This window comes from Lonchura striata, chromosome 3 (genome assembly GCF_046129695.1).
Source record: "Lonchura striata isolate bLonStr1 chromosome 3, bLonStr1.mat, whole genome shotgun sequence".
Classification (NCBI taxonomy): domain Eukaryota; kingdom Metazoa; phylum Chordata; class Aves; order Passeriformes; family Estrildidae; genus Lonchura; species Lonchura striata.
In genome coordinates, this window is record NC_134605.1 from 42,508,752 (window position 1) to 42,525,380 (window position 16,629).

General features: G+C 37.0%; 1 protein-coding gene across 2 annotated transcripts in view; it reads left to right on the forward strand.

Annotated features, from left to right (window-relative positions):
- FAM120B (family with sequence similarity 120 member B) overlaps positions 1 to 16,229 on the forward strand; it is a 47,837-nt gene extending 31,608 nt beyond the window's left edge. The window contains exons 7-10 of one of the 2 annotated variants that reach the window (XM_021527167.2): positions 6,140 to 6,346; positions 10,172 to 10,280; positions 11,548 to 11,661; positions 15,036 to 16,229. In XM_021527167.2, coding sequence (XP_021382842.1) covers positions 6,140 to 6,346; positions 10,172 to 10,280; positions 11,548 to 11,661; positions 15,036 to 15,088 — 483 coding nt within the window. In that variant the 3' untranslated portion in view covers positions 15,089 to 16,229. The remainder of the gene's footprint in view (positions 1 to 6,139; positions 6,347 to 10,171; positions 10,281 to 11,547; positions 11,662 to 15,035) is intronic. The other variant, XM_077782105.1, reaches the window with a different exon arrangement.
- The last annotated feature ends 400 nt before the right edge of the window (positions 16,230 to 16,629 follow it).

Below are 16,629 nucleotides of genomic sequence, written 5' to 3' on the forward strand. Positions count from 1 at the left end.
CAGAAAGTAAAAGAGTGGGAAAAGTTTGGTGTTTGAAGGCTTACAGTGGAAAGTTACTGGGAGAGAAGTGACCTTTTGCATACTTTCTAAATTTTTTCTCTGTGTCCCCTAATAACATTTGAATGTGCTGGCCAATTTCAGCTGCATTTGACAGAAATGTAGGAGTCTGGGAGAGCAATACTTACTGCTGGTTGTTTTAAATAGACAGCAGGGAAGATGGAGAAGGCACTCTAAGTTGCCCAACAGGACGAAACTTTATTGTGGCATCACTTTTATTAGGGCATCCATGTGAGAGGGAGACATCACTACAGGGGGCTACAAGAATTTTCAGAGTCCCAAAAAATTAAAATATGTTTCCCTACCAACTAAGTTCAACATTATCCATGTGATGGCAAGGTGAGGATGTTCAAGGATAAGTACATATCCAAAAACATGAATGAATATTTAAGACACTAAAAGTTAAAATCCATTCACGTTTGTAAAAGGGACATGGTTGCAGGGTGAGCTACAGTCATATCGTTAGCGTGGTGACTATAATTCAAAATTGATGTCAGCATTCTGTAGATGTCATAGGTACTGTGGACTTTCACTAGCACTTTAGATCAGAGATGAACAGTTGTGGCTAAAATAAGGGAAGTAATGTTATTTTAGTCTTTCTGCGGGTGTTAATGTGCTGTCCATTGCAGAGCTGAATAAATAAGCTGAGAGGACTAAACTTTTTAATTGTGAAATTAATTATCACAGAAGTGTCACTTCTGCTGGTGTTTGTTGTGGATATGATAAAGAGTTCTGATAAAAGCAACTGTTTATGAAAATTAAACAAGAAATTATATGTAATCATTTTGGAACTGAAGGAACTTTTTTCTAGTTGCAAATTGGTTAGCAGTAGTACTTTCGTGTTACTATTTTTACTTAATGGTGCTTAATGGTAAAAGCAATTTTTATTTTTTTTTAAAGTTTGCTTCAATGGTGGTTTTGGTTTAATGTAAATACAAGTGTTGTTCCACAGAGAGGTATCATTTTACATCAAATTCCTGATAAAACCCAGTAAATAAACTTTCCTGAACATATAAATACTAAACAATTGGGTTGTTTACAGCTAAATATTTACTTCAAAGTCTTAGAAATGTTTAAAAACTGGTTTTTCTAGTTTCTGTTGCAGCCAATGCCCTCATAGTATCTCTTTTCAATCCTCATTTTCCTTTGCACACATCTTGTTTAAGCAGGAAGAGCTTAATTTAAGATGTAATCTTTCATCAGAATAAACCTTAGACTGTTTTCAAAATACTGGTGCTCCTCTCCCCCTCAGTTTGACAGGGCCCAGCAGCTCATTCCTTACAGCTGACTGATGCCTAGTAAATGCATTGTTTCACCAGCCCACCTCTGCAGGGTGACACTCCTGTAATTTACCAACATCGACACCAGTTTAGGTTATCTTTTTTTCAAGAACAGATAATAGAGTCCAGTGTGCAGGGGCTTTAGCATCCTTTGCCAGCTCCCAGTGGGAATTTATACTAATGGCTGAAGGCAGGACAATCTGGTCTCTGTCTTTGGGTTGAGGTTGTTTAGTGATGCTTTCCATTGCAAAGACTTGTCATCAGCTGAGTATTCATCTCCCTCTATTTAGAACACAGTGTGCCTTAGAGCTCTCGGGCAAAGCTAAGCCTTACTGTTCTAGTGACAAGTTCCTGAGACAGGATCTACCTGCTGCCTTTATTGCTCAAGCACAAATTGCCTATGGTTAAATATTTGATCATTTAAGATACAGGTGGCTGCTAGGGGAGTTAATATAAGAAGCAGCAATACTGATGATATACCGGTGGAGTTCAAATGGATCTAAAGGGAACTGGTTAAACTAGACAAGTACACAGATTTTGATCAATACCACTTGAATTCCAACAGTTTATTGCATAGGACAAATTACATGAATTTGTATCTATTGTTGTTGAATTGATTCATTTTAACTAGAAATCATCAAACCCTAACCTGTTCCTTGAGTGCTATGTTTCCCTTTTTATCAGAAAAACAGGTGTGTTCTTTCGTAGGTCAGTGGGGAAGGTGGGGAAGGGAGGAGTGGAGAAATGCATTACGTATTTTTAAAGCTTTTTCTTTTTAAATATCTGTGTCAAAATGTTAGGCATAATCATGTCTTCTGTATTCAAATTCACCACAGGAAGAAGGCAACAGAACAGGAAAAAAGTAAACTCTAACCTAAGTAACAATTGTTAATACAGATTTTTTACATTGAAAAAGAGCATGCCCAGAATGTTGTTGAAAATCCTACTAAAGGAACACTTTTTAAAATTAAATGTTGCATTTAGTACATTGAGATAGAGAGGATGTGTAAAGCAGCACAAGTAAAGAACTGTTAAATAGTCATCATGTATTTTCTCCTTTATTTCAAGCAATTTAGATGGTGAGATGGCTTTGCTGTGTCTGCTGACATCTGCATGTTCAGATACTCACCCTCACATTTCAACTGTCATAAAACATATTTATTATAATTTTGACAGAATTTGAAGCTTTTAAACTCCAATCTGTTGAGGGGCAAATGGGTTTTTTGTATGCTCCTGGAAATAGTTTGTGCAGCTTTAAAAATGAATAGTACAAGGTTTAGACCTCTATCAAAAAATCTCTTCTGAATCTACAACGAAGAATCAGAGGACTAATAGTATTTCCTTAAAACTTAAAGGTATTTTTACATCCTGATAATTTTTTTAAATTATTATTTCATTAGTTGAAATTTGAACTGGAAATTTTCATTTCATATACAAGACCTATGTATTTTCTCATCCTCTAAGTTAAAAATACTCAGCAGGGATGTGCAGTCTCAGTCTAGACTTGCAAAGTGCTACTGTGAGCAACCACCTTCCACCCTGCCAAGCCTCTTTCTGTCACCAATACACATGCACACAGCCACAGAGATTGGCCTGAACTCAGTAATATAAGTCCATAAATCTTATAGCAAAGAGATTTCTGAAATTGTTAGAAAAAGCTTTATGCGTACTGTTGTGGATGCTGTAGCACTTCTCTTTCTCTTTTCAAGTATCTTACCCAGTTCAGATCAAGCCTCTGATATCAGTAACCTCCGTTGCAATGATGCTAGAGGACTGTGAACTTTTGAGTTCTGAGTCTTTAAACAGGAAAAAGTTATCTTTTTCCCCAAGTGCTGGCAGGGTGGGGAGCTGCCATTGGTAGGCACAGCAGCAGGGCCACAGCAGAGGCAGCTGGTGCAGGAGGAGCAGTTCTCACACATTCCCTGTGTCTCTCACACTAATGTCATCAGCTGGTGGTAGGAAAAGCAGCAGCAAGATCACAGGGCTTCATTTCACGTGGTTCACTGGGGTCCTGAGTTTATAGAAATGGTAAAAAGAGCAGACACAATTTCCAAAAGGAAGTAATCTCTAGGGTGTAATGCCCTGCAAGACAAGACTTCTTTTCTTTTGGAATTTTCCACTTCTCATCACGATGTCTTAACACTGCAGACACCAAGCAGTTGTGAGTATTCCCATGGCAAGGCCACTGTGGTTTGCCATGTGTACAGCCTCATTGTTACAGACTCACTGTGCTTTCATTTTCTTTAGTTTTCATTGCCAGACATGGAAAATAGAAAATATCCTTTAGTGAATGTATTTCCTGTCCTAATAAAGAAATCACTGTTGATAGCTCTTGCATTGGTCCTGCTCATACTAATTTCCATTAAAACACCAAGCCTTACCTGATATCCCTCACACACACACAAATGCTCCACCCCCCAATACTAAAGTGCATTAGGAAAGTCCTGGACTAATATCCCTAGACAATGAAGTCTTCTAGAGCCTGCCACCAGCAACATTATTTTATCTTGTTGGTCAATATGTCTCAAGTTTAACTGAAAAGAGCACAGCTAAGGTTGTAAATGATGTGGACACACTTCCTTAGCAAATCTTCAGGTTTGATCTGGTGATCAGAAACAATCTAGTAAATGCAATGTAAGAATTTCAGCTGCAGCATGATAAGTGACTGTGTGCACTCTAGCAGCTTACTTCAGTACAAATACTGGTTCACTTAAACCACATTCCTCTTTCAAGTACCCTTCAGCATCGTTAAACAGTTTGCAAACCCCTGCTTTACTTGCCAGAGCAAGAGAATTATGAGTGTTCATGTAGTTACTAGTCTCAGCTGGTAAAATGGTAGCTGACATCTGGAGGCAATAACTTTCTGAAACTCAATGGCCTGATCCCCTACTGAAAATACATTTGTTTTAAAGGAAGGGCAGGAGAGAGTCTCCTTACTCTAATATGAAGTGTCACAATCAGAAAAATATGGACCTTTCATTTTCTAAATGATTGCTCAAATTCTAGTGGGAGGTGTCTCTGCCCATGGCAGGAGGCTTCAAGCTAGATGAATGTTAAGGTCCCTTTCAACCCACATCATTGTACAGTTCTGTGAAATTAGCTTGTGTTGGCTGCAGTGGTCTGGATGTCAGTGGTTGTCTCCAGTTATCTGCACTGGATGAATTTCAACTACTGACTGTCATGTTGGGTCAGTGCCCTGATGGCCAGCCTGATACCCTTCCAGGAATCACTAGAGACAGAAGAAGTTCTTCCCAGAGGGCTCTGAACCTCCCTGTCTGGCATGTCCCTGCCTGCATTTTCATATCTGAGTCCTCTTTTGGTTTTGCATTTTACAGAAAACTGCCCATGGAGATGCACCTCGTATCTTCAAGTCAGCTTAACAGAACCCTACTGCCCCTTATCTGTGGTTAGGGAGAACCCCATCACAGAAGTCAGCTTCACCTAGTCAAATTTCGCAACAAAATGCAGCTCATTGCATAATAGTGCAGAAAACCTAATTCCTTCACCAGGGTCTATTCTCCAAGTGATTTATGATTTTCAGTTTTGGAAGAAGCTTTGTAGCTCTTTATTGCTAGCAAAGGTTTCCTGATTTTGTTATGTGGACCTTAGGAAGGAAAAATTTTGATTCATTAGTACAGCATTTCACAGATTTTGCTAGTTCTTGTCATTTTTAAAACATAAGGCACTAATGCTGTATGTTCACGCCTTTAAGTCTTTTGGAGATCTTTCAAGATGTAAGATATAATAATGGCCAGCCCTTTCCATTGCATTTCAGGCAAACAGTTCACAACTCTGCAGGAGCTAGAGCTAAGACAATTGGAGTCACTTTTTGCCCTTTCTGTTCTGGACTATTTTGGATACTATTCCATTTCTGGTATAATTTATACTGTAAGGGTACACCAGCTACAAGGGATTACAGCATTGATGGCCACACTGTTATGAATCTTTCCTGATCCTAAAAGACTGCTGTGGAAGAGACTACAAAAGGCATTGCCTACTGAGAGCTTTATATATTTATACAATATATATATATTGTTTAAATATATATATTTAAACAATACTTAAAATCAGAGTTTTCCCCATACTGGATTCAAGGTTTTTATATTTTGCTGTCCTCTGCCACAACAGGATGTTAAATTCATGCATGGAGTTTATCTTGGCCATGAGTTTTAATTGTCTTGTTGAGTTTCTCATTTTGCATTTTCTAAATGTTCTCACATGATTCCAGTATTTCTTCTGGAGATATCCAGGTTGAAGTGAAATAATTTGACTTTCAGATTACAGTAGAAAGAAATTCTGGAGTGTTTAAAATAAAAGCTAGGATACAATAAACTTTGCTCTGTCAAATGCTGCAACTTAAATGATCTTTAAACACTGTAACATTTCCGGGGTAAACAAATTCTGGAAGGTCAGTGGATCACTGTACACATCAATTTGTACTCCCAGTTCATGTTTTGCATTCCACTTACAGATTTTTTTTTCCCTGCAGAGCTGCTAATACTTGAAAAATGCAATGGAACTATTTCTTTTGCTTTTCCATTTACATTTTGAATGTATTTGTCTTAAAAACTTGAATGAGATGCTGTGTTTATTAAACTTCACTTATTCCACTTCATTGAATAAAACTAGGTACAGAACCCTCAGACGAATTCTGGTGTGGAGTAGAGGACCATCATTGTCACAACATCAGGACAGCTGACAATTTTCTCTGCTGCTTGTGTGTTTATATGTGATGATAAGGTGGCTCATATTTCCTGACTTGTGAGACCTGCCTTTGTGTGTGTGTGTGTGTGTGTTCACAGCTTGCACAAGTGGACTCCAGGGCTGTACATCTGGGCGCTGTCCTTATCCGTGGCCTTACGACTTTGCTGATGGCCAACAGCGCCTGCGGCTTTCCATTCAGGATGGATGATCTGATGCCTTGGGCAGTGTTTGATGGAAAACTTTTTCAAGAAAAATACCAGAAGGCACACCAAGGTTGCTCTGTGGAAGAACTTTTGGAAGGCAATGTAAGTAATCACTTCCTTTTAGTTCTGCATGCTTTGTAAAAATGTACCTGTCCATTTTGTTTGTTGTTTTTGTATTCATGTTTACACTTTTCCTGTTTTTTTATATTTTTCTTATCTTTCTTATTCCTTTTTCATTCTCTCCACAAAAAATAATTTTTAAAAAAAGAGTAGAAATACTGAGCTTATGAAGGAAGCTGTAATTTTACCTTTTTGTTCCCACTACTCAGAAAATAATAGAAGGAAAATAGTTGTCAATTTTGAAAATGAAAATGCCTACAGTAGTTTTCTAGTACTGAGATATGAATGAGATCTTTCTCCCATAAGATTTTAAGGAACATATGAAGAACACCTTTAAAAAAAAACAAATGTTGAAGTGAGATATTTTTAAAGGCATTAAAGAAACTAAATTTTGAGATGAAGGTTTGGCAAATTCAAAGAGGAACTGCAAATAAGAAGAAGGTACATTCTTTTAGAATAGGTAAATATGGGTATTTCTTTTAGACTCTCTCCAAGTACCTTCCTGTAGCTCTAAGTACTTATTTAGTTCTCAGTTACGCTTTATCTTACAAATCTGGGGATTTATCAGATTTGCATGCTGTATTACCAGAAGAGCAGTGTGATTTCAGACATGTCTGGGCAGGGAGGTCCTGCTGAGCATTGCACAGGGGCAGCATGTCCAGGAGAGGTAGGGTCTGCTGGACTCAGTGCTGATGCACTGGTGAAGTCTCAATCCAGACCTGCCTACTGCCCCACCAGCACACAATATGTGGAGAGATCCTTGGGCAAATTTTTACCCATCTGGGAAGGTAGCTCAAAAGAGCTTCAATTAATGTGTCTTTCTCTATTAATGTGTCTGAAAAGACTGTATCATTTAATTACTTTTGAAAATCTTACCTTTACAAAATGCTTTTACCTGCTACTAAATGCATCACTTGAAGTTAAAGTAATTACAGAGAAAACACTTTCAGTTTTGATTTATTTTCATCTTATGCATCAATGCCAGTTGTTTTTGTAAAACTGGTTTTCTTTTGTGATCTTGTGTCCTGCTGCATACCATGATGGTCTGGAGTGAGGAGTGCAGCTCTTTTGGGTGGGTGGAATGAACATGTTTTTAGCATGAAGGAGGAGAATAATCCTTTCCATATGTGTTCAATCATATGATTGGGACCATAACCTCTATCCAAATCCTGTGGTTCATATTAATTGGTCTGTTGATTTCAGTAGATTTTGGATTGGGCTAATGGTTCATCCGGGAATTTCATGCAGGACTTTTACAAAACAATAGAGGGTTTAAAGAATAAATGGGAAAATGTTAAAATATCCAAAATGAAATTGATACTTGTTTTCCTCTTGGGTACAATTCAGGTTAGTGAATAACTTTGACAATAAAAATTTAAATCTGTACAAATTTTATATTAATTGATACAGATATTTTTAAATGTGTTATGTAGTATGTTTTAGCTAACATTTTAAAGTCTTGTGTTAGTGTTGGAGTTCTATTTTATTGTGCTTTATAATGAAGATGAAGAAAGATCTTACTTTCCTAGAACAGAGTTAGAAAAATTCTTGGTCAACTGAAATATCTAGGTTAGGGTTTTTAAAAGCCTGATGCTCTTTTTAAAACAAACCCCAGATAAACTGTTCTGTTGAGAGGAAAAATACTCTTAGCTATGTGTACTTTCAGAGTAGATTAAATACCTTTCTCTTTTTTTGGTACAATTTCATGGTACATATATGGCAGAGATATGTACCCAGACTAATAAAATAGCTTTCCAGCTTATCAGTTTGAGGCAAGAATCTGTTTTGGGGAGAATTGCCAAGAGATACCAGTTTAACTGGGAACACTGGCAAGGCAACATGTGATTGGTTTTCCCTCTTATTATAAGTTCAACTTTAATAAACAAAATGGTATTTAGTTCCTGGCAGAGCTTAATATACTGCTGGAAGCCAAGATCTTTTAGCACTTGTTTATTAACAATCTACCCTTGAGCACCACAAATCTAATCTGGTGATAGTGACAGTATTGTATACAGAAAAGAAGTTATTCTACACGGTATGTTTTGTTACAGAAAAGAAAAATAATAGGAAAAAGTTATTCCTTTGGTTGTTCAGTGCTTGTCTCCTAACTCCTAGGGTCCCTTCTCTGTTATCTGGACTTGAGGCAATCTCAGAATCAGTGTTGTTTTGAATCTGATAGGCTTAAGTACAGTTAATAGGTTTCTGACAATTACAGTGGAAATATAATCCTGGTTAAATATTTACATGCATATCAAAAATTTTGAACATCTTAGGGTTTGCTTCCTACAGGTTCTTATACCAAAGGAAGAAAATGTGTACATTAAATACAGTTGATATTTTTGTGGGCAAGTTTTTGTGTAGCTCAGCTCTTTGTAGCCTAACAACTGTTAAAAGATTAAAAAATGGATAGCTTCTGATAAGAATAAAAATAGAGCCATCTTGTTTTTTTACAAAATGAGGCTAAGCTCATATTATGCTAGTTCTGTTTTTCAAAACTGTAATCATATTAGTTTGTTTATCCACACAGAAAATTGGCTATAATAGACTCATAAAGAAGTGAGGCAATTATATTATCACTTTATTAGCCTTTTTATTGTGCTTCTCACTAATGAGTATGTTCATGGTCAATTTTTTTTAATTAAAACCAAATTACATCATGGGGTCAGCATAATTGATGTGTTTTGTTCTTTTCTGATCTCACTTTTCATCCAACCTCCATACATTCTGAATTTATTCTCCCAGGAATAAAATGAAAGGTTTTTCTCTTTGCTTTTCACAGGCTGGACCCAGTTTGAGTGGTAAAACAAAAATTTTTAAAAATCTGTGGGTTTTAGTTAAGTCTCTCTAAAGATGTTTGTTAACTCAAGAAATGTATTAAGGAAGTTCTCAGCAGGGTTCATACAGGGAGTCAGAATCTACCTATAATTTAAGAAACCTCTCTAGCTACTGCAGTCTTTTGGATTTTTTAACTTGTCCTGTCATATTCAAAAGGAAATGTCATCTTGTAAAAATCACTTCAATTTTATGAAAATAACAAGTTATGCTATTATTCTAAAGTCTCTTTTCCTAATTCTCTTCATTGTGTAGTAAATCTCGCATGCCCTGTATCAATCAGGAAAATAATATATACATTCTAAGATGTGTCACTTTTTCAAAGCTCACAGAAATCAGAGAAAGTTAAAGATGTATCACATCTCTCAATATTGCATCCTAAAATAGCTTCAGCTTGACCTTTTGACAGTAGAATTTTTCATCACACCACAAGGTAAACACTTGAATTTAATTCCCCCATTTCTTTTTAGACTTAGTTAGGTTTTATCAGTCAGGAGTTGGGGCAGATGTATTACTGTTGGGTGAGTTCTGTTTCTAATGTATGAGATTAAGAGGCTGATTCTAACTGGTGTGTTTTCCATGAGTTCATCAGTCCTTATCTGGAGGCTATAACCATCTCTGCCTGAGGTATTGCAGATGGAAGTCTACTTAAGTGCATCTGCAGGTGCAAGGTCATCGAATAGGACAGCAAGATGCTGTCTCACATCTGCAGATGTGAGCAGAGAAGGAAAAGCTACTTCTCTGAGAAAGGGGAAAGCATTTCTTCTGCAACCCTACTCATCCCTCTGGGTATCCACATTAAATATTAAATGTTCAAACTTTATTTCCTGTAAAAGTGTGAACCAGATCTCCCAGCTTCTTGCATGCCCAAGTGTGTCTAAGACAAGTCTTATAGTTGTTGTGTATGTGTTTAATTTGTGCTACACCTGAAGAAAGAGCAGAAGAGTCATTGATTTTTAATTGTGTTTTCTGCAGGAGTCTTTGTACACACCCTTCCAGAATTTGAAATCTCTCATTTGCAAGGTTTGCATGGCAAAGAACAGAACAATACAGAGCAGACCAAGAGGGAATGGATTTAACACAGGTTGGCATTCTGTGAATTTTCTCAATAAAGTTAATACATAGATGAGCTGAATTATTCTTCAACAGCAGCAGCAATTACCTTGGCAGCCCATCAAGCTAAGTAAATTTTAAGCTCTTTCTCCAAGAACCAATGAATAGATCTAAGACAATATTTACTATTTTTAGCAATTTATGTAAATTTGATTACCGAAGTTTATATAGAATAATATTTCCATCTAGGCACATAGCTAGTGAGATTTATGCAATAAGTATCATTAATTGACAAAAACATCACTATTTATTCAGTGACTAAAGATATTTTTATAGGAGAAATTAAATGGCTCAACTTTTTCTTGCAATCCCTCAGGGGAGCTATTTAACATTGATAGTTGAAGGTCAGAATGAGGCATTGAAGGTGAAATACTTCTTATTGGATTCACTGACATATTTCAAAATAGAAGAGAGCTTTTGGTCAATTTGAAAAACTGTGCTTTCTTGCTTAATATCTTGCTCTTTCCCCCCAGCTTTATGGCTCAGTTTGCTAAAGAACTCAGTCTGAAAAATTGTTTTCCCTACCTGAGCTGCCTGACTTTCAGGGTAAAAAGCATCTAAAAGGTTTTTAAAATCACTCATAGATCAACCTGAATGTTGAGGCTTTGAGACTTCAAAATAATTTACATTGAATCTCAGTGTTTATGCTCACACTATATTTATTACCTGCTTAATACCTGATCAGTTATAATGTCTGTGAGGACAGAAATTACCCGTTCAGAATTCCTTGAGCAAATTACAACAGACAGAATGATTTTCTGCTAGTTCAGTACTTTGCATTATGTGACAGCAATACTTCTTCTGTGGGTCTACAACAAGCTCATGCTGGACATTCAAAATTGAGGATATCTGTTGGTGATTTATAATACCAGACCTTGGTAGCATCTGCTTTTCCTTGAGAGCTATATTTAACCATTTTAATTATGATTTGTGATTCCAATTTGGAGAGAGATTTCTGTTTGTTTTAATGACTACAGTGTCCAAATCTGTGTCATAAAATTTTGATCTGGTTTCTAAATGCACTTGTTAACAGCTTGTAATCATGATGTGCATAGATGGAAATGAGGACAAGAGCCATGCTCTTAGGCTGACTTTAGCTTGGTAAGATCATAATTGTGCATGAGTATTTTGGCACAAAACTAAGAAATACTGTTTCCTGAAAAAGAATACACTGTCTCTCCTTTTCTCCATTTCATCTTACATTTTGTCAGAGCTGCTTAGTGAATACTGTTTTTCAGGAAGAGAACAAAGAGATTTTAATCCCAGGTTCCAACAGCCACACAGAAGTCATTGTGTTTCTCCATATCATAACCAGATGAGGGAGTTCACACAAAGACATCTGCAATCCCAAGGTAAAAAAATGGATACATGTTTGTGGGTTTGGAATTGTCCCTATCACCAGTATGACAGCTCTGTGTCTACCTGCAGTTCATGTTTATGTGTGCAGTAACCCTACAGCAGTCAGCAACAAATCTTGCACTGATGCCTTAAGTTTTAGCTTTTATATTTTTCAGATTCTGGGCTGCTTTAGTGTGTAGTTCTGAGCTTCATCTCTAGGCTTGCTAAGCTCGCTTCACAGAGTAGGTAAACAGAGCAAGTCCATTTCTAGCCTGGGACCAAGGACAGCCCATATTAGTTTCGGGCCCAAGAACATAAACAACAATGGACTTAAGAGAGAAAAACAAGAAGAATGGGGCTTCATAACCTAAAGCTGTAATTGGACAATTAACTCCAATATGCAAATGGACCAAAAGTTATAAAAATGTGACACCTCGTGACTGGTTGACCATTTTTGTGACCATTTTGGGTTCATCTTGGGTGTAGCCCTGGCTGGGCTCTTGTACTGCCCAAGGTATATCCTTTAAGGCCTTTTAATAAATACCTACTTCATTCTTTTAACTCTGTCTAGCCTCTGTTCTAGGTCAGCTTTCACAAGGCATCAGCATCAGTTATGCAGTTGTGTATTGCCACTTGCAAAAACTAATTCTGCAGGGTGAGGTGGAGTGTAGCATTGTAATCTGCAGTCATCTTCCACTCAGTGTTCTGGGAAATAAGCTTTCATGTGGTATTTGTAATTTTCATGCTTGGTCTCAGCTGAACTGTGTTTAAAATTGTAACAGTTCTAAAACAAATTGGCACAGCTGCACAGAAATGTGTCTGAAGTCTTTAGCTGCAGATCTTCGTTCATACTTCAACAAAACCCTCAAGCATATGAATAAAGTTACCCACATTCTTAAGTGGCTTTCTAGATCAAGGTCTTTGCTTCCAGGTCACTGCCTAAGTGATACAAATGCAAGTTTTGTCTTGCCTTGGCATTAATCTTAAGTCATTCACCAGTCTCACTTCTTGAAAAGAGCTGACGTTTCAGTGAAACACCACAGTGGATAACACTGTTGAGCTGACTTAATTCAGTTTTACTTCCTCGTTACTGTGAGTTGAAGCACATACATGTAGCTTAAAGAAAATAAGCAAAAGGAAGAGAGGTGTCTAAGAAACATTAATTATTTTATTAAGTCTGCAGAGCCTGAATTTCTTTTATGTTTCCAGGTGAGGTTTTCAAATAAGATTGCTGATGTGATTAGGAAAGATAAATAATAAATAGATACAGTGAAATCTTTAATGTTTAATGTTTCAGCTGCCACTGTTGAATGCTTCAGAGTAAGATAATATAATTTGATTCACAAATAAAATCTTTGATCCTCTATGTAAAATATAAAGCTAAAATATAGAGTATGTATGTTGATCACAAGCAAAACCCAAACTGGTCACTGTTACCAGTTCTTGACCATCTGAAGAAACCTGATATTCAGGGGTCAGATAATCTCTGACCAGTTCCAGAGATCTTATGGCTAGCATAGTCCACAAAGTACATTCCACAGTAGCTGTGCTGCTGTGTTCTAAATGTCTTTCAGTAGCATTATTTAAACAGCTTGGCTTCTTCTACACTATCCCTATTTCTTACCCTCAGGACACTCTTAAAACATGATCCCATAACTGCAGTTAAATTGCCTGTGTTATAAGTAAAACAGGTTTATTGGAAAAATACATCTGTCCTTATAAAAGAGCCCTGCAATATTTTAGAGCTCCTTTTAAAGTGATCTGCCAACATGACTCATTTTGGCAAAATTATTTTCCTAAGTTTGCTAATATTAGCACAGGTATTTGGGTTACTTCTCTATGTAGCTGTTGTCTGTTATATGTGTGTCTCAGCAAAGAGAGAAAGAAAAGAACAAAAAAGTAGCCATATTCTGTTCATGATAGCTTATGTGATAAAACTCCCTAGTAATATATCCCATCCTCTATGTGCCTTTCCATGGTACACTGTTATGGCTCCTGCTGTTGCACATAATACATAAATCATTGGATTAAGTACAGTAGAAAGTAATGGAACAGTAACCATACATATCTTCTGTACATATCTTCTGATACATATCTTCTGTATCAGGAGTGATAAGGCAGCCTTTGCTCTCTCTTATCAGTTAATGTTTAAGAATTCTGTGACAATGTCTCAGCTTCACCAGAGGAGGAAAGAATGCCTCCACCAAAATAGCATCAAGCTGAGAAGCAGTGGTATTTCTCTGAGAGGATGGCTTCAATCCCCTCAGACAGAACAAGAACTGGGCTCAGGCATCCTTCATTATATGGCCAATAGTAGCTACCCAGCTGCTGTAATAAGCAGCTCATCCTCTAGCTGTATTTTGAGTCCAGGGAATTCAGCTGTGGCTTTTTTTGCTTTTTAGGAAGGTTGGGGTTTTTTTTGTTTGATTGTATTAATTTAACTTGCTCTCCATAAATTTCTTGGCTGTGTGTTCCAAATGGGTAAAAGCACACCCCTGTTACTCAGAGCAGGACATCTAAGCCTCAGGAAGGTAGATTTTCCCTTAATATTTCTTGTTTGATAATTTATGGATTTTAGGTTTGTGGCTGCAACACCACACCACAGCCCATACACCCTATTGGCAGACAAACTTCATTAATTAGAAGTTAAGACCACTAATACATTGTTTTACATCACAATGTTAATTCATTCTATAAGAACCTTAAAATAAACTGAGCATTAAGAACTATGGAAACCACTGTTAATTATCCATTTCTTTACAGAATGTAATTGCATCAAAAGGGTACATTCACTTCAGTCTTAGCACACTGTAAAACACATAACTGCTGATAATGCAAGCAGTCTCTCATTTGCAAGATACTTAGTCAAGTCTTCCACACTGGTGTTGCTTTCAATCATGCTTCTGATTAATAGGATTTTGGTAGAACTGTAATGCAGATGGGACCTAGTAGAATGTCTGAGCTGAGAAAAGATTTAATTTACATTGTGAGTACTGCTTTGCTAATAGGGCTCTCTAACTAAAGCAGTATTGTGCACAGGCACACTTAAACCAGTATGAAAATATTTGTAAATATAGCTTATGTCTGGTTCTAAACAGCATATTATCCTTACCTGAATTCACACAGTCATATCTGCTAACCACAGATAAGATTCACTATCCCAACCCATTAACTGGACTAGGTTTCAAAGTTACAGTCACCCAAGAGCTTTTTTAAAAAGAGCCACCATGTACTTTATGCTCCAGGATCTCAGAATACTAGCCATAATTACACACCAGCTGGACAGAGACATTTATTTGTAACTCTTCTTGCCTGCTATCTTAATAAGCCCTTGTTTTATGCTTTAATGCTCATTGAATGTATTTAATTCCTCTCTTACTCTCTCCAGGTAGAGAATCGGGACATCCACACTGGAGGAGACACCACCTTCCTCCTCGGTAAAGAGTTCATGTCTACAAGTGGCAAATGGGATGGTGGAATAGTTGCCACTGGGATTATTTTTGTTTATGAAAGCCTGTTTTTGTGAACTTTGCAGAGTAACTAGAGGTGTGACTGTGGAGGAAATCACACAAAGCTGAGGCTGTTCAGCTTGTTAATCACTTACTGTGTTAGGACTAAGCTTGTTATGAGACCAGAATCACCAAAACTTAAGTTACAGGTACCTGAGGCACAGTAGCTTCCCAGTATAGCTACACTGTTTTGTCCGTTTGACAAGGGAAAGTCTGAATTGTTTTTTATAACATTGTGAGCTAAAACTGAGTGTAAATTTCAGACTTAAACTATAATTTTTGCATATTTTTGTAATAGTTGTTTATATTACAATACTTTCCTCACCATTAATAATATGTCATGTCTATGCTGTATTGTGGTTTATGTCTTGAATGTAGATTATATCTGTGTCTTAAGGGTTATACCAGTGTTACTAAAACCCTGAAAAGTTTGAAACATGACATCACTGATGTAAGCATTATTTGCCAGTGAAACAATGTGACCTTCTTGTAAAATGTAACACTTTTTTACAAAGGAAAAAATTTGCTTTACATTTGATACTTCTAGTTAAGCAACTTTTTATAAATTTTTCAACTGAGGAAAGAATCTATCATGCTCTACTTCTATAAACTTCTATCATATTCTATAATAAATAATACATATGAGAATTCAGTATTTCTTTTCTGTCCAGAAGTCTAATTTAAACACTTACCTTCAAAATTATTTCTTTAAAATTGGGATGTTTCACTATGTGATTCAGTTTCAGTAATACATGTATTTGTTTAGTTCTAAAATCAAGGGGGTGTCAAGAGAGGTGCCAGGCTCTTCTCGGTGGTGCCAAGCAATAGGACAAAAGGCAATGGGCAGAAAATGATGCACAGGAAGTTGCACTTGAATGTGAGAAAGAACTTCTTCACTGTGGAGGTGACTGAGCACTGGGACAGATTGTCCAGAGAGGTTGTGGAGTCTCCCTTGCTGGAGATGTTCAAGAACCACCTGGCCTCAATCCTGTGCCATGTGCTCTGGGATGACCATGACTGAACAGAGAGGTTGGGCCAGATGACCCCCTGTGGTCCCTTCCAGCCTGACCCATTCTGTGATTCTGTGATTATTCAGTTAATGTTGTTTCTTAGGCCTTGTGCAGGTGACTCCTTTGAGTCAACTGGCGGTGGAATGTCATTCCTCTTTAGTATCCATATTATGTCAAAGTGAACAGCATTGTCAGACATCCATAACTCCTTACTCAGTTTCCTCCCATGTATTTTTCTGTTTGTAACCCAATAAATATATTTTTCATACTCTGTATATAGCAACAATTCAACTAAATAAATAAGCAATAAGGATTTCTAGTTTTATTGAAAGTGTGAGCAGATACCATTTCACACAGCACGGTGTCTTGATTTGCATTTCAGGAAATGCACTGTCATCATAGGGGTATTCCTGCTTCCTTTTCCAACCGATTTTCCACTGATTGTAATTGTACTATCATTTTT